This window comes from Bombina bombina, chromosome 1, assembly GCF_027579735.1.
Source record: "Bombina bombina isolate aBomBom1 chromosome 1, aBomBom1.pri, whole genome shotgun sequence".
Taxonomy (NCBI): domain Eukaryota; kingdom Metazoa; phylum Chordata; class Amphibia; order Anura; family Bombinatoridae; genus Bombina; species Bombina bombina.
In genome coordinates this window covers 62,742,925-62,768,115 of record NC_069499.1, presented here as the reverse complement: position 1 = coordinate 62,768,115, position 25,191 = coordinate 62,742,925, and the positions used below count along the sequence as shown (strand labels likewise).

Here is a 25,191-nt window from a genome sequence, read left to right as displayed (position 1 = left end):
ACTGGAAGAAGTCCAACAAGGACCTGGCTCAGCAACGAAGTTGCTGAGGACGAAGTTTCAGCACTTATATACTGCGCTCTCACCTCACTACCTGTCCCCTTGACCCTATCCCCTCACAGCTGCTCCCCTCTCTCTCTGCTACCCTTACCCCTATACTAACACACATTTTCAACCTCTCCCTCAGCACTGGTACATTTCCCTCATCAATGAAACATAAACTGGTCACACCTATCCTCAAAAAACCTTCCCTTGATCCTACCTCCCCATCCAACTACCGCCCAATTTCCCTCCTCCCTCTTGCTTCAAAGCTTCTCGAAAAACTAGTATATGCACGCCTATCCCATTTCCTTACGTTAAACTCCCTTCTTGACCCGCTGCAATCTGGATTTCGTCCCTATCACTCCACAGAGACAGCTATTGTTAAGGTCACCAACGACCTACTTACAGCTAAATCAAAAGGCCACTTCTCTCTGCTTATCCTCCTTGATCTGTCCGCAGCCTTTGACACTGTCGACCACCCTCTTTTGCTCCAAACCCTCCAATCCTTCGGCATCTCTGACACAGCCCTTTCGTGGCTCTCTTCCTACCTGTCAAACCATACCTTCAGTGTAGCCTTCTCTGGGGCCTCCTCTGCCCCGTCACCACTTTCTGTCGGAGTACCGCAAGGCTCTGTCCTCGGTCCCCTTCTCTTCTCAATCTATACGTCATCACTAGGTTCCCTAATTAAGTCCCACAGTTTCCAATATCATTTGTATGCTGATGACACCCAAATCTACTTCTCTGCACCAGAACTATCTCCTTCCTTGCTAACCCGTGTCACTAACTGTCTTTCTCACATCTCTTCCTGGATGTCCTCTCACTACCTCAAGCTAAATCTCTCCAAAACTGAGCTCCTCATTTTCCCCCCTTCTTCCAAAATCTCCACCCCCAATATCTCCATAACTGTCGACAACTCCATCATTACCCCTACCCCGCAATGCCCGATGTCTCGGGGTCACATTTGACTCAGATCTTTCCTTCACTCCTCACATTCAGTCCTTGGCTACAGCCTGCCGCTTCCACCTTAAAAACATCTCTAAAATTAGACACTTCCTTACACAAGACACAACTAAGATTTGAATCCACTCTCTCATTCTTTCCCGCCTTGATTACTGCAACTCTGTCCTCTCTGGTCTCCCCACCTGCCGCCTAGCTCCTCTACAATCCATAATGAATGCCTCTGCCAGACTCATCTTCCTTACACGTCGCTCTTCATCCGCTGCGCCTCTCTGCCAATCCCTTCACTGGTTTCCTCTTGCCTCTAGGATCAAACACAAAACTCTCACTCTTACATACAAAGCCCTCAACTGCACTGCTCCCCCCTACATCTCAGACCTTGTCTCCAGATACTCTCCCTCCCGTCCCCTTCGCTCTGCTCATGACCTCCTACTCTCCTCCTCTCTTGTCACCTCATCGCACTCCCGTTTACAGGACTTCTCCAGACTGGCTCCCATCTTGTGGAACTCTCTGCCTCGCTCCACAAGTCTCTCTTCTAGTTTTAAAAGCTTCAAGTGCTCCCTAAAGACTCTACTGTTCAGGGACGCATACAACCTACGCTAACCTTTCCTAATACCAGTTCCTCTCCTCCACTGCAATCCCCTGAACCCTCTTAGCATGTAAGCCTAAAAGTCCAGCTGTTTGTAGAACACCTTCTTAAGAGCTGACTACAACAGTGCAACTCTTGCAGGGCCCCTCTACCCTATAATTGTTTTATTGTACTCCCCCTTTGTTTATAGCGCTGCGGAATCTGTTGGCGCTCTACAAATAACCAATAATAATAATAATAATAAAGCAACTGGCAGCTTTATTGGGATGCCAAGTTGACACTTCTACAGTCCAAAGAATCAGATTTAGCAAAATTCATATTTAATTAAGTGTTTAACTGTGTATGTATTGTAAACTATTTTACATTCCAATGTTTTTCACATAGGGGAATATGTTCTAAGTATTTTTAAATAGATATTCCTATATATCTATATAAATATGTATATAAATAGATAGGTAGATATTTTACCAAAAATAAATACTCAGAACATATTATTCTATGGGGCCCATTTATCAAGCTCCGAACGGAGCTTGTGGGCCCGTGTTTCTGGCAAGTCTTCAGACCTCACCAGAAACACCAGTTATGAAGCAGCAGTCTATAGACCGCTGCTCCATAACCCTGTCCGCCTGCTCTGATGAGGTGGACAGGAATTTGCCAGAAATCAACCCGATCGAGTACGATCGGGGTTGATTGACACCTCCCTGCTGGCGGCCGATTGGCAGCGAGTCAGCAGGGGGTGGCGTTGCACCAGCAGCTCTTGTGAGCTGCTGGTGCAATGTTAAATGCGGAGAGCGTATTGCTCTCCGCATTCAGCGAGGTCTTGCGGACCTGATCCGCACTGTCGGATCAGGTCCGCAAGACCTTTGATAAATAGGCCCCTAAGTGAAGAACAGTGGAATGGGACATATTAATAATTTATGTCGAGTTTAGCACATATGAATAAACATGGTCAGAGAGCGAGTATGGGTGTAAGGTTTTTTTTCCACTTTACGTGCTCCATTGAAGCCTATACGGGAAATACGTTAACTTGTTTACAATATTTGAAGTGCATAAAAAAGCCTTCGTCAAGCAAAGTTAACATGCAAGCAGGAGTGCAAAACAGCGCTCTACTCACATTCTAGCCCTACATCTGTCCCTAACTAACTATAGCAAGCAGATAAGATAAACATATTCAGCATTCTTTGCAATAGCTTTATCCCTAGACTACTAAACATTGCATTTGTGTTGATGAAGCAATCACTGGGTTGATTGTTTCAGGATCAGGTTCTGGATCCTGTAGGATGCCCCATAATTATAGAGTTTATTGCAACAAAAGCAGTCAAAATAAAGAAAATATATTGCATTTTTTACTATACATAATTAGACACCTTGAGCTAGATTACAAGTGGCACGCTATTTTGTGCACCCGCTAGCAGGTTAACTTCACTAGACGGAGGCTTTTCGCTCGTGTCAGGTTGTGCTTGTATAACAAGTTTACAAGTAATAAGTTTGTGCGTGAATGAAAACCCAACGTGCAAAGAATTGAACTTTGAATATCGCAAATGCATTAACCTATGCTCCATAGACTTCAAAAGAGTGTGAAAACCGGAAGAAACTAACACCCTCACTCGCATGCTAACCCTATTGCTTTTATTCAAGTGAGCTTAACCCGACATTAATATTTTACATTCCAATGTTCTTCACATAGACAAATATGTTCATTTATTCATATATATAATATATATATATATATATACACGGTAAAGGAAGGCACTCACTGGTCTTTTCTTCAAAATAACTTTAATAATCGTGACGTTTCTGGGACACACTCCCCGAACGTCACGATTATTAAAGTTATTTTGAAGAAAAGACCAGTGAGTGCCTTCCTTTACCGTGTATATCTATCTGCTGGCACCCTGGCATCAAGTTTGAAAAGTGAGAGTGCTCTCTATCTACATATATATATATATATATATATATATATATATATATATATATATATATATATATATATATATTGATTTTTGGGGAAATATATATAGGAATATCCATTTAAAAATACTTGAACATTGTTATGTTAAAAATTTACAGTAAATACACATTATAACACTTTATTAAATATGAATATTGCATAAATATGATTTTTTATGTTTTCAGCTGCTTGACTGCAAAGGACTACAATGCATTTGTTAAAGCCCTCTGCAGTCTTTTATCTTTGGGTGCTTATAACTTTTTAATAACATGTTTTTGTGCAAATTTTTTGTCAATCAGTGCTCTGAAGTAAATTGCTCATGTGTTTACTTTCAACTTGTAATATGAGCGCTATTTCCATTGCATGCAAAAAGCTGAAAAAATCCTATATCTGTTGCGTGCAACAGTTAGTGCGCCACTAAGAATTTGCCCATCTTGGGGTAAATCAATTTTAACACTATTTTTTATTTTAACCTTTAACCTTTTTGCTTCTCCTTTCTCTCACACAAGGTTGCCCCCCCCCCCAGGTATTTCCTTCCCTAAATTGTCTTTCTTGTGTAGTCCCCTAGTGACCATTTTTTTTAATTAGTTCAGAAGATACTCAAGTACTGTTGCATGGTGTCCAGCAGTCACAAAAGGTGGCATATCTGTGCTAGACATGTGCAAACATTTGTTTTTGTTATTCGTTTGCAAAAAATAAAACATTGAATTTAAACTAATTTTAGTTGACATTTATTCATTAATTAGACAAATGAACAAATACAAAATGAGTTCATTTTGTTTCCCCATTTAATGGGCATAGGATACCAAATAAACAAATGATAAAATATTCATATTCGTTCATTTGTTTTGTTTAACTAATGAATGAGTTTTAAACAACAGTTCAAAATTGTTATTCAATTTGCAAAACTTATTTTTCATTTTAAATATAAATATATTTATATTTCTCGTCTTGTTTTTTTTCTCTTTAGAATTCTGTGCGGAACTGGATGAACAAAAGTTTAGATCTGGAATTTGAACTCTGTAATGAGGACAAAGAGCCAGTGACCTTGGGAGAGTATTATCATTCAGAGCTACAAATAGATGTCATCCAGGTAATAATGATTTCATTAGCACCATTAAGGAACAATATGCTTTTAATGGTAGCATGAAGTTAAACAATTATTGTATTAACAGATTTACAATGGAGGACTTAAAAGAGCCGAAGAAATCAGACCAGAACTGTCTAAAGAAATTAGTCCTCTCCTGGCAAAGGAATTGGAGGCATTCTTAAAAAGGTAATAATAATTGTTACACTATGTTATTAGTTAATTACAAGGAAAGAAATTATCATCTTTAATAATGTCTTATGAGACATAACAATATTAGAGATAATTTATAACCACATGCACACCCAGCATTTGGTACAATGCAGCATAAGATTAGAAAACATTTCATTGCCTCAATAATTTTTTAAACATACAATTTTATGTGTTTGTTTGGCTTGAAAAAGCTTAATATTAATCTGTTTACAATGATATTGGAATTGACAGAATGTGCAGGTCTGTGCACCATCCTTAGGGATCATTTGCTCACTTGGGGCCCAATTATCAAAAAAACTCACCAACATGAAGAGAAATCATGCAAAAACTTTGAAGTTTTTTCTTTTAGAGCATTGTATTGTAATTTACTTGTCTCTCCTTGACATCCAGTACCCTGCATAGCAGCATTTGATGGGGCCCTTGCAGTGCTGATGAGACTTCTTAGATAATCTCAGCAGATCTGAGGAATGCTGAGGAACATCTATTTGTCAAAAATAAAAAACAACAACTTGTATGTGAATATGTATGTGTATGTACATGTATGTATGTATGTATGTATGTATGTATTTATGTATGTATTTATGTATGTATGTATGTATGTATGTATGTATTTATGTATGTATGTATGTATTTATGTATTTATGTATGTATTTATGTATGTATGTATGTATGTATTTATGTATGTATGTATGTATGTATGTATGTATTTATGTATGTATGTATGTATGTATGTATGTATTTATGTATGTATTTATGTATGTATGTTTGTGTATATATATATATATATATATATGTATATGTATGTATATATGTATGTGTATATATATATGTATATGTATGTATGTATGTATGTATTTATGTATGTATTTATGTATGTATGTATTTATTTATGTATGTATGTATGTATGTATGTACATGTATGTATGTATGTATGTGTATATATATATATATATATATATATATATATATATACTAGGCAGTAAGCATAATCAGAGGGCAGTCTATGTTTAAAAGATACAAACCCCAAAGGTACTATGACAAAAAATAAAAAAAATGTAAAATTACAAAAAAAAATAAACAAAGCTATCTAAAAAATTTTTTTTAAACCTAAACTAATACCCCTATAAAAATAAAAATCCCCCCAAAATAAAAACAGCCCTTAATCTAATACTAAACTATCAATAGCCATTAAAGGGGCTTCTGTAGGGCATTGACCTAAGTTAAACAACTCTTTTACCTAAAAAAAATACCAATTACCCCCTAAGAGTAAAACCCCCACCCAACCAAAACCCCCAAAATAAAAATAAGTCTAAAAAAACCTAAGCTACCCATTGACGCTAAAGGGGCATTTGTATGGGCATTGCCCTTAAAAAGGCAATCAGCTCTTTAGTGCCCATTAAAAAATAAAAAAAGCCCTAATCTAAAAAAAAAAAACACCCCCCCCCCCCCAAAAAAAAAAAAAACCCTAAATTTAAGTCCGAAATAAGTACTCACAGTTTCTGAAGTCCGGAGGACCGAAGGCGGCGAGGAGGTGCAGATCGGTCTTCCTGATGCTTGGATCCGGAGTGGCGGTTCTCAGCGGCGGTCCTCAGTGGCGTGGAGGCTCCTCTTCATCCGATCTCCGTCGTACACTAAAAATTGGGGTACCTTGCATTCCTATTGGCTGAAATTTTGAAATCAGCTAATAGTATTAGAGCTTCTGAAATCATATTGGCTGTTCAAATCAGCCAATATGATTTCAGAAGCTCTCATCCCATTGGCTGATTTCAAAATTTCAGCCACTAGGAATGGAGCTACCCCAATATAAATGGGGTACCTTGCATTCAATCTTCAGTGTGCAGCGGACGATCGTATCAAGAGGAGCCTCAACGCCACTGAGGAACACCGCTCCGGATCTGCGCATCAGGGAAGCCCGCTCCACACCTCCGCTCTGCCTTCATTCCGGATGAAGATAGAAGATGATGGAGCCGCCTTGAAGAAGACCTTCACCGCCAGACTTCAGGAACTGTGAGTACCTATTTTGGGATTAGACTTAGGTTTTGTTTGTTTTTTTACCTGAGTTTTTTTTTTTTTTAGATTAGGGATTTTTTTTTTTTTTTTTAATGGGCAGTAAAAGAGCTGAATGCCCCTGAATGTATGTCCATACAAATGCTCCTTTAGAGGCAATGGGTAGCTTAGGTTTTTTTAGACTTAGGATTTTTATTTTGGGGGTTGGATGGGTGGGGGTTTACTGTTAGGGGGTAACTGGTAATATTTTTAAGTAAAAGAGTTGTTTAACTTAGGGTAATGCCCTACAAAAGACCCTTTTAAGGGCTATCGGTAGTTTAGTTTAGATTTTTAGTTTAGATTAGGGGTATTTTTATTTTGGGGGGACTTTTTTATTTTCATAGGGGTGTTAGATTAGGTTTAATTTTTTTATTTTTCATAATTTAGTTTTTTTCTGTAATTTTAGATTTTTTTTATTTTTTTGTAATTTAATCTTAGATATTTTATTTAAGTGGGCTTAATTTATGGAGTGTTAGGCTAGGGGGCTTAGTAATAAAATTAGTTATTTGTGTTCTAGGGGTTGGTGGTTTAGGAGTTAATAGGTTAATTAGGTTTATTGCGATGTGGGGTTTTGGCGGTTTAGGTGTTAATAGGTGAATTAGGTTTATTGCGATGTGGGGGATTTGTGGTTTAATATTTTAATTATGTCATTTGCGTTGTTAACTTTGCAGATTGGGGGTTAATTAATGTATTATTTTGCGATGTGGGGGTTGGCGGTTTAGGCGTTTGAGCTTTTTTTGTTAATACTTCGTGGGGGCGGTTAGGTTTTTTTTTTATTCTTTGTGCTGGCGGTTAGGTTTCTTTATTATTTTGTGCGGACAGTTACATGTTTTTTTGTTATTTCGTGTGGGTGGTTGCATGTTTTTTTGTTATTTTTGCTGTGAGCGATTGCGTGTACTTTTCTTAATGCTTCGTTTGGCAACGCTGCATCCAGGTGGATTACGAAAATGGCAGGGTGCTGAAAGAATCCATTTTCAGAATCCACCTGGATGCAGCTTACGCTACATCCAGGTGGATTCTTTTGGCTGTGTGTACAGCCAACATTCTTTTGGCTACGCGCACAGCCAACATTCCTCTTTAGATGCGCGCGTAACTGACGCCGGTGACGGACGTGTTACAAACGCGATTATAGTATAGATATACAGTATATGTGTGTGTATATATATATATAAATTTACTTCAAATATTTAGAGAGAAATATTGAAGAGGACACAGTAGTGTTCTCTCCAAAAAGACAGGGATTTCAGCACTCCATAAAATTATACAATAATTAAGTCATTGACACATTCTAAAGAATTTATTAGATTTATTTAGAGCAGGTGTTCAAAAAGATTTTGCGCAACCAAACAACTTCTGGGTCCCCTAAACCAAAACCACACAAAATTAGATATAAATAAAATTTATTATCTGTGCAAACAAAAAGCAAGAAGAAACAAAAAACACATACATTTCAATATACAATATGTACATTAAATGCATAGATAAAGCTGGCCAGCTCACTGCGAGTAAACACGATGCAGATAGAATCCTAAAAGTAGGCTAAAGAATTATTAAGCAACACCCCTACCAGCGGGTAGCCCTGTATGACTACAGGAATCTGCTACCATGGATAATATTGGGGATCCATGCAAAATAACTCCAAAATACACAAGTGAAAATGGCAACACCTCACTCAGGGGATAACCGAAACAAAGTTAGAAACTTGTTACCATGAGAATAATCTGAGGATCTATGCCAGTCACTTATATACTAAGCAATTTAAATGAAACAATAGGTTACATGCTTAACATTTTACACTCTATGTTCAAGAGACAACACCCTGACCAGAGGGTAGCACCAATATTGCAAAAAGGTTCCTGCTACCATGGTACTAATTAGGGATCTATGTTTCTCTACTAATAGATGTGTAATCACAGCATTTATAAAAACCACAATTATAGTGCAAGCAATGTGGGCTATTAGGAAATTTGATAATAGAAAACTCTTCACATCCTGCTGTAGCCTTGTTCAAGCTGTAATGTGTACGATTTAGTACATTTTCATAAATTTCAGACAGTACATTCCATTATAGACTCGTAAGTCCGTGAATACTTTACAAGTCACTTCTTGCGCTTGACATCCTCCTCCTTTTAGGGTGCTGAAAATCCGGATGCGGTGCCTGCTTGCTGCTGCGGTTAGAAAGCTGTGTGCTGCATCGAGTAACACTCAGGGGCTGGCTCTCAGCTGTGCAAAATGACATCACACGCCAACGGCCGTTTCACCCCCCATGTGACCGAATGTCATTGGGGCTTCCTCAGGGCGTATACTTAGCAACTCTATATGCGTTCTATTTAAACTCAGCCCATAATTCGGATTGGTGAAAGTATCTTAGGTGAAATTGAAGCAATGTTTGTTATTGCTCAGATGTAACGGATAGAGCCATTAGTTCTCACATTAGCCATAATAACAGCAACTTTGTAGTAACTTATTATAACCATTTAGGTAATTTCAAATACAGAAAAATAAAAATAAAAATTGTTTGCACATATTTAAAGAATATTTACCTCCAGCAAGGCGAATCCAGCGCAAAATAAACAATGAGGAGCAGAGACCTTTTTGGTGGTTGCTATTAAAAATAGAAATACTAGCAACTCTAAGGGAATGACATCCCGTTTTCTACATTATATCTAAGTTTATACCTTAATATTATTGTACAAGTTTTATCCTTTATAAGAAGGGGGCAAAATCTAATTTTTCATTCAACCCATTTGGTGACAAAGTTTTTAATCTAAATATCCATGCTACTTCTTTCCTAAGCAGCAAATTGTCTATATCGCCACCCCTACCATGTAAAGAGCATCTTTCAATGCCTATTACTTTTAAATCATCTGTAGAACAATTATGGCAAAGTTTAAAGTGCAAGGCTATATTACTATTTATAATATCATCTTTTGCACTAGCAATATCATTACGATGTTCTGTCACTCTGTCTTTCAAGATTCTCTTAGTTTTACCTGTATAGTAAAGGGGACACGGACAGTATAGTAGATATATTACATTATCAGATTTACAATTAATAAAAATTGTCTGATTTCATACATTTTCTCACCTGTACTAAACTGTCTTGTTTTTTCCATGAACTTACAAAAGACACAATTGCTGCATTGAAAACAACCTTGTAACTTCTGTCGTTTCTCAAGCCAATTTTGTGCTTTAGGGTTCCCGACAAGGAACCGATATATGGGGAGAGCCAGGGGGTGACGTGGCTCACTAGAACCCAGAATGAGAACGAGAAGGGATTATCGAGGGGGATATTAGATACCCCAAATGTGGAGGATGAACTCCAAATAGTGAACTTGTCCAAATTTCCATTGAATCAAGCACATATTAGCCTATTAAAAAAAGGGCTTTCTTTTTGCCCTGCAAGTAGTTTGGACAATTTCACAATGGTAAAAGATCTACATTTATTTGCCAGAAAAGTAGTCCTCTCTCAAGTTATGACAAAAAATAAAAGAAAAAATCTGGAAAAGTCTGAACAGCCTAAGATTTCTGATGAGGATAGAGATACACTTATGATCCTTGAGAATTTAATTAGCGAGAGAGAAATAGAGAAGTACTCTTCTGACATTGCAATAGCATTTGAAACTCCCTCGTATGATACATATAGTACTGTCTCTGTAACTTCTAAATTTAGACCAAAATCAATTTATATGCCCCCCTTGTCATTAGTACCAGCTGTAAACCTTTTTGTGAAAGAAGTTGAAAAAGAAATTGAAAAATTAACTATCAATAAAATAATTGATGATAATCTGTCTAGACAGGAAAGAACTGCGCTACAGGAGCTTATGAATACCCCTGGTATTATTATAAAGCACGCGGATAAGGGCAGTAATCTAGTAATTATGAACAAGTCAAATTATGCACTAGAAGTAAAAAGACAACTTAACAATAAAGAGCAATATCAACCTATTCAAGAGAATCCCATCACTAAAATACAAGGTGAATTATTACATATACTTAACAAGGCAAGAAAAGATGGCATTATTAGTAAAAAAGAGTTTGACTATCTATACATAAAATTTCCAAAAATACCAGTGTTCTACTGCATTCCAAAGTTACATAAAAATATGCAGGATCCCCCTGGACGCCCCATAATTTCGGGGATTGGTAGTGTTACTGAACACATTGGTAACTATGTGGATAGTTATTTAAAACCTTTTGTTTCGTCTTTACCCACATTTGTACAAGATACTACTGATTTATTAAGACAACTAGATGGGATAGAAGTTGATGAAGAAACACTTCTAGTATCATTAGATGTAGAGGCACTCTACTCTTCAATTCCCCATTCACTAGGGATTGCAGCAGCACAACATTTCTTGGAATCTAGAGGTAGTCAACTTGATAAACATACTGAATTTCTAATTATACTTTTAAAGTTTATTTTAGAAAATAATGTGTTTAAATTTGATAATAAATTTTATAAACAAATAAGAGGTACAGCGATGGGGGCGACATGCGCCCTATCATATGCCTCCCTACACCTGGGATTATGGGAACTCCTTACTGTTTTTGAAGATTTCAATGAATTGATAGCCTCTTCAGTACTAATGTGGCGTCGATATGTGGACGACATATTCATACTTTGGAGAGGGTCTGTAGATCTTTTGAAAGAATTTGTATCTAATTTGAATAAAAATAAATTTAATATTTTTCTCACATATGAATACAGTACATCAGAGCTATCTTTTTTGGATATTACAATTAAAAAAGAAGGCAATAAGCTTACTACAGAAATTTATAGAAAAAAAAACGAACACATTATTAATTGCTTCCAGTCATCATCCACCGTCCCTTATTAGAGGAATTCCTACTGGACAATTTCTCAGACTTCTGAGAAATTGTTCCAGCAGGAATAAATATAAGATACATTCACAAGAAATGGCCAATCGATTTATAGCAAGAGGCTACTCAAAACATAACGTAAAATATGCGATGAATCAAGCTTTAAAAACCAATCGAGATTCTCTGTTGTTTGACAGAAAGGAGAAAAAAGTAGATAATAGGGTAAGATGTATTACCGAATATAATGGACACTGGAACCAAGTTCGCAATATTCTAAAAAGTAAATGGCAATTTTTACTCTCATATGAGAATGTTAAAAGTGTGGTGGGTGATTTTCCATCACTGGTTGCACGTAGGGCTCCCAATAAAAGATAAATTGGTTAAGAGCGATTTTTCACGCAACCCTAAAGCTCAAAATTGGCTTGAGAAACGACAGAAGTTACAAGGTTGTTTTCAATGCGGCAATTGTGTCTTTTGTAAGTTCATGGTAAAAACTAGACAGTTTAGTACAGGTGAGAAAATATATGAAATCAGACAATTTATTAATTGTAAATCTGATAATGTAATATATCTACTATACTGTCCGTGTCCCCTTTACTATACAGGTAAAACTAAGAGAATCTTGAAAGACAGAGTGACAGAACATCGTAATGATATTGCTAGTGCAAAAGATGGTATTATAAATAGTAATATAGCCTTGCACTTTAAACTTTGCCATAATTGTTCTACAGATGATTTAAAAGTAATAGGCATTGAAAGATGCTCTTTACATGGTAGGGGTGGCGATATAGACAATTTGCTGCTTAGGAAAGAAGTAGCATGGATATTTAGATTAAAAACTTTGTCACCAAATGGGTTGAATGAAAAATTAGATTTTGCCCCCTTCTTATAAAGGATAAAACTTGTACAATAATATTAAGGTATAAACTTAGATATAATGTAGAAAATGGGATGTCATTCCCTTAGAGTTGCTAGTATTTCTATTTTTAATAGCAACCACCAAAAAGGTCTCTGCTCCTCATTGTTTATTTTGCGCTGGATTCGCCTTGCTGGAGGTAAATATTCTTTAAATATGTGCAAACAATTTTTATTTTTATGTTTCTGTATTTGAAATTACCTAAATGGTTATAATAAGTTACTACAAAGTTGCTGTTATTATGGCTAATGTGAGAACTAATGGCTCTATCCGTTACATCTGAGCAATAACAAACATTGTTTCAATTTCACCTAAGATACTTTCACCAATCCGAATTATGGGCTGAGTTTAAATAGAACGCATATGGAGTTGCTAATTATACGCCCTGAGGAAGCCCCAATGACATTCGATCACATGGGGGGTGAAACAGCCGTTGGCGTGTGACGTCATTTTGCACAGCTGAGAGCCAGCCCCTGAGTGTTACTCGATGCAGCACACAGCTTTCTAACCGCAGCAGCAAGCAGGCACCGCATCCGGATTTTCAGCACCCTAAAAGGAGGAGGATGTCAAGCGCAAGAAGTGACTTGTAAAGTATTCACGGACTTACGAGTCTATAATGGAATGTACTGTCTGAAATTTATGAAAATGTACTAAATCGTACACATTACAGCTTGAACAAGGCTACAGCAGGATGTGAAGAGTTTTCTATTATCAAATTTCCTAATAGCCCACATTGCTTGCACCATAATTGTGGTTTTTATAAATGCTGTGATTACACATCTATTAGTAGAGAAACATATATCCCTAATTAGTACCATGGTAACAGGAACCTTTTTGCAATATTGGTGCTACCCTCTGGTCAGGGTGTTGTCTCTTGAACATAGAGTGTAAAATGTTAAGCATGTAACCTATTGTTTCATTTAAATTGCTTAGTATATAAGTGACTGGCATAGATCCTCAGATTATTCTCACGGTAACAAGTTTCTAACTTTGTTTCGGTTATCCCCTGAGTGAGGTGTTGCCATTTTCACTTGTGTATTTTGGAGTTATTTTGCATGGATCCCCAATGTTATCCATGGTAGCAGATTCCTGTAGTCATACAGGGCTACCCGCTGGTAGGGGTGTTGCTTAATAATTCTTTAGCCTACTTTTAGGATTCTATCTGCATCGTGTTTACTCGCAGTGAGCTGGCCAGCTTTATCTAGGCATTTAATGTACATATTGTATATTGAAATGTATGTGTTTTTTGTTACTTTTTGCTTTTTGTTTGCACAGATAATAAATTTTATTTATATCTAATTTTGTGTGGTTTTGGTTTAGGGGTCCCAGAAGTTGTTTGGTTGCGCAAAATCTTTTTGAACACCTGCTTTAAATAAATCTAATAAATTCTTTAGAATGTGTCAATGACTTAATTATTGTATAATTTTATGGAGTGCTGAAATCCCTGTCTTTTTTGGAGAGAACACTACTGTGTCCTCTTCAATATTTCTCTCTAAATATTTGAAGTAAATTTATGTGTGCTACAGGGTCTGCACCCAAATAATAATTAATTAACTATCAAGCAGATTTTTGATACCTTCTCCCTAATAAATATAGTGTATTTTGTGAATATATATATATATATATATATATATATATATATATATATATATATATATATATATATATATATATATATATATATAAATTTTAAAGTAAAAGTTATCACTGTTGTGGTGCTAGCATTTTTGACTGCACATGCCTGTGAAGTAAATCTAGATATTAAATTTCTCACTGCACCAGCATTTTAAATACTGCAGATGCTCAGAGAGCTATTGGTGGCTTGATTCATGTGAGCAATGCTTCAAAGTGAGTCATTACCAGATGCTACAAGCACACCTTAGACTATCTGAGCACGTGCTTGGTTTAAAATGCTGGTAAATGGAGCATACCTAAGTATACTCTTGAAACAGTTATAGCTTTTATTAGAAGCATTTTTGCTGATACATGTTTTTAAAAAAATGTTTCTATTGAAAACTGAAATCCACCCGTGTACATTCCAATTTTGTCTGGAATGTCCCTTTAAAATGTCTCTATAACAGCCAGAATGTCTGTTATGTTTGTGTGCTTGCAATATGATTGGGATTGAAATAGTAGCTATTCTCTCCTTTTAAAGGGACAGTCTACCATAGAATTGTTATTGTTTTAAAAGATAGATAATCCCTTTATTACCCATTCCCCAGTTTTGCATAACCAACACAGTTATATTAATATACTTTTTACCTCTGTGATTACCTTGTATCTAGGAACCTTCTTCCAGCCCCCTGATCACATGACTGTGACTGTTTATTATCTATTGTCTTGCATTTAGTATTGTGTTGTGCTAAATCTTAAATAACCTCCTGTGCCTGAACACAGTGTTATCTATATGGCTCACGTGTACTTTCTGTCTCTTTGTGTTGAAAAGAGATTTAAAAAGCATGTGATAAGAGGCAGCCCTCAAAGGCTTAGAAATTAGCATATGAGCCTACCTAGGTTTAGTTTAAACTAAGAATACCAAGAGAAAAAAGCAAATTTGATAATAAAAGTAAATTGGAAAGTTGATTAAAATTACATGTCCTATCTGAATAATGAAAGTTTAATTTTGACTAGACTGTCCCTTTAACACAATATTAGAACCTTATCCAACCTCCAAAAATAAAGCTAGTATTTAAAGGGACATTTAAGTCAAAATTACATTTTTTTTTTTTAATATATATTTCTTTATTAGAGTTTTGAAAAAAAAGGAATACAGGTATAACAGTCAGTATCCATAATATTATCATATAATAAGTATGCGAACTATTTCAAAATACCCAAAAGCCAACTTTTTAAAGAATAACATAGAGAGATCCGCAGTATCAAGCCAACAATAAGGAATGGGTTCTTAGAGACCTCAGTATGGTTTCATCTATAGACCTCCCATGTGGACTGAAATATATGGGGTGAGAAGGCATGAGGGTAAACCTAAAAGCATAAGGAGGGCATTATGCCCTCTTAAAATCACATATTCTTGTATAAGTAAGGGGTAACAGGATAATGGGGTGGGGGAGGGAATAGTGGGGGAGGGAAGATGGGGAAATGGGAGGATGATTAGGGCTCAGATGGAGTCCTATTACATGGGTAATAAATGTGGGTAAGGGCGCAGCCAATTAACTAAGCGTCATGGGTAGCTGTGTTGGGTTTCCAGTCAGTGTTGTATTGCTCTTTCCAATCTGCCCAGACAAGCTCAAACAGATCAGATTTATTCAATTTATAGAAAATATCCTTTTCCATAGTATATATATAAGCCATATTGTTACAGACTACAGACCAACTAGGGGGTAACTCCTTTTTCCATGAACATGCTATGGAGTGTTTAATAGTCATAAACAAATAGATACAAATATATGCGTGATGTTTAGGTAGGGTATGGAAATTTAGGTGAAGGAGAGCTGAGGTAAAGGATATAGAAAGCGGGATACCGATGCGCTTTAAGACTTTAGAGCATTTCTGCCACAAAGGCTGGATCACAGGGCACTCCCACCAGATATGGTAAGCATTACCCCTGTGGCCACAGTTTCTCCAACATTCGGGGGACGCACTTGGGAACATCTTTGCTAGTCTAGAGGGTACATAGTACCAGTGGGATAAAAGTTTGAAGTAAGTCTCGTACAACGTTGTACAGTGGTTGGCCTTCTGGGTCAAGGAGAAAGCTCGCTCCCACACATCAGGAGAAACCTGCTTTCCAAAATTACATTTTTATGGTTCAGATAGAATGTACTTTTTTTGTTGTTGAAACATTTTAGTTATGAAATACACTTCTGTCTCATGGTGCTCAAGATACATCCTCTATCCTCAGCCTACTTCAGTAGTAAAGGGACCTCTAGGAGGAGGCAAAGATTCCCAAAACTCCAAGAGCCCTTAATACCCCTCCCACCATAATGGAAACTAGTCTAACATATAGCCAAGCAAGAAGAGGAAGAAATGTAGGAAAGAGTAAGAGCAAAAAAGGAGCAGGGAAAAAAGAGGTGCCAGAATAATCAAAAAATGGGTGGGGTCTTGTGGGCTCTTACCACCAGGAAATAAATACATTTATTAGGTAAGCATAAACTATATTTTCTTTCATAATGGTGGTGAAAGTCCATGTTCAATTACTCCTGGGAAACTGATACCCAAGCTGTGGAGTCCACGAGTAGTGAGGGCAGGACAATATGATTAATCAATGTATATATTAAGAGATTAGTTTTTATGCTGCAAAAATATGAATACATGACTAGCTGCCTTAAGGACTTTTTTACCAAAGGCTGCTTCAGAAGAAGTAAAAACATCAAAATGGAATAATTTAGTAAAAGTATGTAGGGAAGACCAAGTAGCTGCATTTGATCAACAGATATCCCATTCTTAATAGTCTAGGAAGTAGCCAATGACCTAGTAGAATGGGCCTTATGAATCAAAAGCTTGAACCAACAAAACAGCTGCAGCCTTCAGACTTTACCTGGAACCGGAAAATGAACAAACAAACTAGAGGATTGTCTAAAATCCTTAATAGCATGCAAATACACCTTCAAAGCTCTGACATCATCCAAGTCATGGGGGAACCTCTCTTGAATTCTTTGTATTAGGACAAAAGGAAAGAACAATGATACCATGATTAATGTTGTCAGCAGAAATCAAGTTAGACAAAAAAAAAATCAAACAGTTCTTAAAACTGCTTTTTCCTGATAAAAAACAAGACAAGGAGGCTCACAGGAAAGAACAGACAATTCGTCTAGCATAACAAATTGCCAAAAGAAACAAAACCTTCAAGGTCAAAAGCTGAATATCCACATTATACATAGGTTCAAACAGAGGAACCTGCAAAACTCTTTGGCCAAAGTTAAGATTCCAAGGAGAAGAATTTGGTTTAATCACTTGCTTAATCATGACTACACAAATTAACAATGTCCTCCAGCTTCCAAGATTCTTTAAATAGACCTTTATTTAGTAAACATGGGTCCAATACAGAAAACAGCAATGTTTTGTGCTACAACATACCCTTAATCATATTATAGCCCAAGTGTTGCTGTTTGCTGTATTGGACCCATTTTTGCTGAATAAAGGTCTATTTTAAGGACTCTTGGAAGCTGGAGGACATTGTTCATTTACTCAATCTGGGGTTTAGTAAACCACCTCAGTGTCAGGTCCTTTTATGCCTTCCAATACTGTACCTTTAAGTAGCTAATGACCTCTACTATCTACTGCTATTTAAGCCACCTCCCACCAGCATATGTTGCTGGATTAATTTGTTGTACTCAACCTTCCTTCCTGTAGGTTCAGCTATACTGAATCTCCAGCCTTCTACCTTTGTGTAAAGTTATTTTTGTTGATGCCTGTGCCTCTGTAAACTTTGCTGGAGTTTCCCCACAAACCTCCTACAGCTCTGCATACTCTCACGGAGCCTTCCGACTGATGTCATCAGCTACCGCTGCAACAGTCTCTCTCCTCCTTTGTAGTTCATTCAAAACTGCAGCACAGCCAGTCTCTCCTCCTCCAGATCTGATCTGGGATCTCTGCCCTCACTTGTTACCGGTCATCCTGGCGACAGTACTGTGGCAAGTAACACTGGGACTATCAGGTTGTATATGTTTCGAGCTGATATATAAGTTTAAGTACTTGTGCTAATGCTTTCTTTTGTCACTTATATTGAAACCAGCGTCCTAAATTTTTGTCTGTTCCGTGCATGCCTATCTTGTCCAAGTTATACAAAGAGTGTATTTGTTGCCAAGAACATTGACAGTCTCTTCTATTACATATGTTAGACTGATTTGTCTTGGCTATATTAAGTCAGTAGGATAACTTTCGCTATATATATATAACTGTTATCCTCACTGACACAAAACATCACTTACACACCTCATAATCAAGTTATAATCTGGTTGTCATATTGCAAGCTGGGTCAAAATAGTTTTAACACTGAAGCCATAATACATACATAAACATCCAATCTCATTTCTTTGACATATTAATCCAGCCACCCTTTAGGAAGGGAATATGGATCCTGTTGATGTGGCAAATCAGGTTGTGACTGTCACTCAGCGAGTTGATGCCTTAACCCAAACCATTAGAGATTTGCAAATGGATAATCAAACTCTCAGAGGTTGCATAACAGAAATGTACACAGTAAAAGCCAATGTTACTGAAACTTTGCCTGAGCCTCAGGTTTCTTTACCCGACAAATTCAGTGGTAACAGGTCATTATTTAAAGAATTCAGGAATGCCTGCCTATTACTCTTTGAACTCAAACCAAAAACGTACTCCACTGATAGAATAAAGGTTTTGACCATTATCTCCTACCTCAGGGGGGAGCCACGAGCATGGGCAGATTCATACTATGAGACACAAAATCCAATACTTAATTCCCTGGATAATTTCTTAAAGGCTCTTTCCTCCATATATGATGACCCCTTCAAGCAAATCTCAGCTGAGATATCCCTAGGGGCATTTAAACAGGGAAAACATCCAGTTGAAGACTTTATAGCACAATTTAAAATTTATGCTATAGACTCCCAGTGGAATAAGGTTTCCTTAAAAAAACAGTTCAGACTTGGATTATCAGATGATATAAAAGATGAACTATCTAGAATTGGTATCCCCAATAAATTAGAGGACCTTTTTACCCTAAGTACTACCATTGACAGACATCTCCGTGAATGTAAGATGGAGAAAGTTAGTTCAGCTGCACTATTTAGGTAATATACCCCTACTACTCCTATGGACATAGGATTACTCAAAGGGCCTCTAACCACAAAGGAAAAAAACAGGAGAAGATCGTTAAACCTTTGCATGTACTGTGCATCTAAAGAACATGAAGTTAAGAACTGCCCCTTACTAAAGAAAATGAAGTCTGGTAGGAACTCACAAAGATTACTTGGTCTATCCACTAAAAATAGTACAAACCCTTACTTCACCTTATCTTTTTCTTTACAGTGGGACCAATACAGCTTAAACACTGAAGCTATAGCCGATACTGGAGCCTGCGGGAAATACATGGACCATGAGTTTGTTTCTGTAAATAAAATACCTACACTTGCAAAGCAACATCCTGTGTCTGTTAGTCTCATTGATGGTACTTCCATTTATTGTCTTGAAAAAGGCCTTATACAGGCCGAAATGCGTCAACACAGCTGGTTAGCATAATTTCAATATTACCCACTTTATCTGTACAATCTACACTATTATTTTTAATTTGTATAGGACACTCAGAATCATATAGGAGGATACACAGCACCACTAGGATCCTATTGGAGGACCATTGCCATCTATTTGCTACTATATCATTGCCACCACACAACATTCTTCTTTGGAGTGTTATATACACAGATTTTTAATTTTTTTTTCATTTTTCCACTGTTTTTTATTTTTTGATAAACTCATTTTTTCACTTATTTGTTTCACACAAATGTGTTTTTTATTGACTGTTTTTTGATTGACTGATTGTTTCATTTCATCTCATATTTGGATACAAATTCATATCATCCTTTACCTGGACACTATTATAACCTTTATTTGGACACTATTATTAGATTTTTATTTGGACACTACTATTGGACTTTGTCACTATTATCATCTATCACACGTGTAAAGGTTAATCCATTGCATTACCCTTGCTTATGTTTACCTACCTCTGAATTTAGACATTATGGATCCATAATTATAATTGTAATTAATTACGATTTCCTTGTTTATTAGTTGCTTTTATTATGTTGGTTTGATTGGTTTTATTACATTCATTGTGAACTTTTATTGTATAAAACTTCAGTTTTTAGCCACACCCCATTAGTTCCTTAAGTATTTACCACATCCAGTTCAGGAACCTTCTTCCCTCACTGACACAAAACATCACTTACACACCTCATAATCAAGTTATAGAGGTCTATTTATCAAGCTCCATATGGCCATATAACTCGCCAGAAACAGCAGTTATGAAGCAGCGGTCTAAAGACCGCTGCTCCATAACCCTGTCCGCCTGCTCTTAGCAGGAGGACAGGAATCGCCACAATTCAACCCGATCGAGTACGATCAGGTTGATTGACACCTCTCTGCTGGCAGCCCATTGACCACAAGTCTGCAGGGGGCGGCGTAGCACAAGCAGCTCTTGTGAGCTGCTGATGCAATGCTGAATACGGAGAGCGTATTGCTCTCCACATTCAGCGAGGTCTTGCGGACCTGATCCACACTGTCGGATCAGGTCCGCAAGACCGTTGTTAAATAGGCCTTATAATCTGGTTGTCATATTGCAAACTGTGTCAAAATAGTTTTAACACTGAAGCCATAATACATACATCAACATCTAATCTCACTTCTTTGACACTCAGTTTGCTTGCAATAAGTGCTATGTCCATACCTGTATTTGTTCCTGACTAAAGCCTAAGCAAAACTCTGAATATCAGAAAATTTAGCAATCTTCTTGTGAAATAAGAATGAAAGAGATTAAATCTGGTCCTTTAAAGAACTGGCAGATAAACTTTTATCCAAACCATCTTGAAGAATCGCCAGGGAAATGTGATTTCCCCCTTGACATTGTCTGACTGAAAACGTAGCTAAGTCTCATTTTTTAAGGAGCGGCCAATTCTGAAGAGCCCTGAAAAATGTATTGAGTTTAAAAAACATCTATCAGTAATCTCGCCTCCCGAGAAGACCAAACTCCCTGTGCCCTCTGGGACCCCCAGACCGCACCCCAACCTGAAAGACTTGCATCTGAAACAATGAGCTGATGATTTATCCACCAAGACAGGGAGTGTCTTGTTCTGAAATCCAGAAGAATCTTCTGAGACAACTGAGTGTAATCCATGCATCATTGACGAAGCATACAAAGTTCAAGAGGTCTTATGTGAAAATGAGCAAACTGAATATTGCATCAGAAGCTACTATCATCAGACCTAATAATTGCATGCAAAGAGCTACAGAAGGCAAATGAAAAGACTGAAGATCTGCATAAGCTGTGACAAGTTTCAGCCTTTTCTGATCCATCAAGAAAAGTCTTACGGAGACTGAATCTATTATCATACCTAGGAATGTAAACCCGACTGAGGAGTAAGAGAACTCTTTGGAAAAGTGATTCTCCAACTATGCTTTTGAAGAAACAACAAAAGTTTGCTAAATGTAAAGATAGAGCCTGTATCAAGATATTGTCCAGGTAAGGAACCACAAAGCACCCTGAACTCTTATTATCTATGAGAGTTTAGCTTCCTTCAGTTATATTGTAGACATAAACTGCCCTTGCTAAACAAGAGGAAGACTAGTCTGAAGTGTTTCCATCTTGAAATAAGGAACCATGAAAAACTTGTTTAAATCCAGAACAGGTCTGTAAGTTCCCTCCTTTTTGGGAACAATAAGGTTGGAATAAAACCGCTGACCCTGTTCTGACTTCGGAACTGGGACTATTATACTCATAGACTCCAGATCGATGACTTACTGAAAAAATGCAGGATTCTTTGAAACATGAGCCTTGGGAGGCTTCAATTTGAAACTAATTCTGTATCCCTGGAAAACTATTTAAAATCAATGGATCTTAAAAAAGATTAAAACAAAGCTTCTAAAATAGGTGTAATCTGCACCCTACCAGAAGATCTGGATTGGGGGCCGCACCTGCATGCTGATAGAAGAGATATGTTTCTTGGACTGCTTTGACTTGTTCCATTTAGAAGTTGGCTTCCAACAAAATCTGGAGGAACCCTGTTTTTGAGAGGAAAAGTACAACTTTTGGTTCCTAGATGGACAAAAGGAACGAAAATTATTAGACCCTTAGACTTCTGATTCTGAGGAAGAAAAGCTCCCTTACCTCCAGTCACAGTAAAAATAATTAGCATCCAGGATAGATCCAAACAAAACATTTCCCTGAAAAGGAAGGGACAAAGGCCTGGACTTAGAAACCATGTCAGCTAACCAAGATTTCAACCACAAAGCACTGATAGTCCAAACTGCTAATGCCATATTCTTGACAATGATTTTACTAATGTCAACAACAGCATCACAAATAAAGGTATTAACTGTCTTTAGGAGTTTTAACTGATTCAAAACTTCTTCACCAGCAGACTCCTCTGAAAACTGCTCAGACAAACCTTTGCACCAAAGAGTAGAGGCTGCAGCAATAGAAGCAATTGTAATTGATGGTCTAAGAAAACCCTCTTGCTGAAAAGCCTTTCTACAAAAAGACTGACTTTCTATCCAAATGGTCTTTAGTAGAAGTACTATTTTATTTATAGTAGTAGTATGTTTAGCAAGAGTAGAAATAACCCAATCCATTTTAGGGACAGTTTCCCAAAGATCTATATTAGAAGCAGTCAAAGGAAACATCTTCTTAAAGTGAAGGAAAACTTTGGTAAATGAAAGCGCGTTTTTTAAAAATACTATTAAAAACAGGGGCACTTTCATTCATCAAAGCTTACAAAGCAGCCGTTTTGTTTAAAAAATTACCTTTATTTTCTTTTCACTGCTACAGCAGCTTCCCCCACCTAGAGATCCTCTATTCACACGTCAGCAATGACTAATCCGGCTTCCTCCAATCACAGCATGGCCTCAGGCAATGACTTCCCTGGGGGAAAGCTGTGATTGGAGGAACCAGGATTAGTCATTGCTGACGTGTGAATAGAGGATCTCTAGGTGGGGGAAGCTGCTGTAGTAGTGAAAAGAAAAAAAGGAATTTTTTTTACCAAAACGGCTGCTTTGTAAACTTTGATGAATGAAAGTGCCCCTGTTTTAATAGTATTTTTAAAAAACGGGCTTTCATTCACCAAAGTTCACCTTCACTTTACATTTTAAAAGCAGGATTAAAAGGGATATCTGACTTAGACTATTCTTTAGAAATGAATTCAGAGTTAGCATCTGCAACTTGAAAAATCTCTGGAGACTTAGCAGTGGGTTTAAAAATCAAATACATTTGCTTAACAGACTCATCCTCAGAAACCTTGGTTTCCTGAACCCCTAAGGTACATAACATGTTTTTTAAAAGAGAACAATGATTAAACAGGAAAAACAATGGCTCTTTTTTGTGATCAGAAATCGACTCCTGATCATCTGAAAATACCTAATTCAGAATTAGCGGGTCTAGAAACATGCAACCTTACAGACTTAGATCTATTTAAATCAGATAAGCAATAGGAAGGATTATCAGCAACCAACTTTTTACGATTAGTTGGAGGATGCATAGCTGACAACATTTAAGATATAGTAGAGCATACAAAATCGTTCAATCCTGGAATAAAATCTAAAAAACTCTCTTGTATAGTTAGGACAGATACCCTTAGAAGCAAGAGCAGCCTTGGTCTGATTAGAATGCATTAAATGATCCATACAAGATTTGCAAAGCTGAGCAGGGCGTATAATATAACAAGCTTGCAAAAAAACCCACATTTAATATTAGTAGTAAAGTGTTCAGTGGATCTAGCTTCTGAGGAATTAACATTCACAGTATTGGGGACAGATTCATTATGCTTCATGATGAAGAAAAAGACATGCCTAAGAAATCAGAGAAAAACAAACGAATGTGGAAAAATATAAATCAATAATTAAAGCATAATAATCATTAAATAAGGAAAAAAGCAGACATAGAACCTTAGATCCAAAACTAAGCTCTTGTCATAATTAAAATCTTACCCCCTTCACGAAAAAGGCTGAAGCAAGCAAAGCAGCGTTAAACATTCATCCAGAAGCGTTGAAGAAACGATGAGCACTAACACAGCATAGAGGGGAAAGAGCTAAAGCCAAGCACCTTGATTGTAAAAAATAGAAAAAACTGTGAGGAATGCAAATTAACAATTTGTTCTAAATAAATACACTACATGCACTAAAAAGCTGATACACGCACGTCAGCAGGTCACTAGGGAAACTCGATACATGAAAGCGTGCGCAAACCGCCAGGTGAATAAATAGGGCTAGATTACAAGTGGCAAATTTTTTTTTTGTAATCGCGAAAACTTTGCTAGTCAAGGTTTTTGAGCTAGTCGGGTTGTGTTCATATTTTAAGTTCCAAAAAACATATTTTTCGCAAGCGTTAACCTGATTAGTGCAAAAAGCCTAACTTAAGTTTTCGCGTGCCTGTGCATGTATTCCCCATTGATTTCTAACTCCTGCATCGTATTTTTGCATTCCCCGTAGAATTAAATGGAGAAAAGAAAATTGTTGAAAAAAACAAACGCATTCGCATTAGAAAATGTGAAATATTTACCGTAAATATATATTTAAAATCTTTATTAAAGATGAATATTGCATAAATATTTTTTATCATATTTTTATCTACTTAATGGCAAAGGGATATAATACACTTATATACTTGTCTATATATGTGTACATATACTGTATATTAATGTTTTTATATGGGTATATATGACTGTAAATACATATATACACATATATATGTACACACATATAAATACAGCTTTAGCTATGTATATGTATGTGTCTCAATGTTAAAGCCATTTGCCTGCCTTTTTTTTCTCTAATACCCGAGATCTCATATTTTTGAGCCCTTATAACTTTTTTGTGCAATATTTTTATAAAAAAATTAAATAATAGACAGTGTTAATATGAGT

At 36.8% G+C, this 25,191-nt stretch overlaps 1 protein-coding gene across 2 annotated transcripts in view; it reads left to right on the top strand.

The window, feature by feature from the left end:
• Nucleotides 1–25,191, top strand: part of LOC128644831 (tumor necrosis factor alpha-induced protein 2-like) — a 221,798-nt gene that overhangs the window by 149,364 nt on the left and 47,243 nt on the right. For both annotated transcript variants that reach the window (XM_053697419.1, XM_053697418.1), the window contains exons 6-7: nt 4,507–4,629; nt 4,712–4,812. In XM_053697419.1, coding sequence (XP_053553394.1) covers nt 4,507–4,629; nt 4,712–4,812 — 224 coding nt within the window. The remainder of the gene's footprint in view (nt 1–4,506; nt 4,630–4,711; nt 4,813–25,191) is intronic.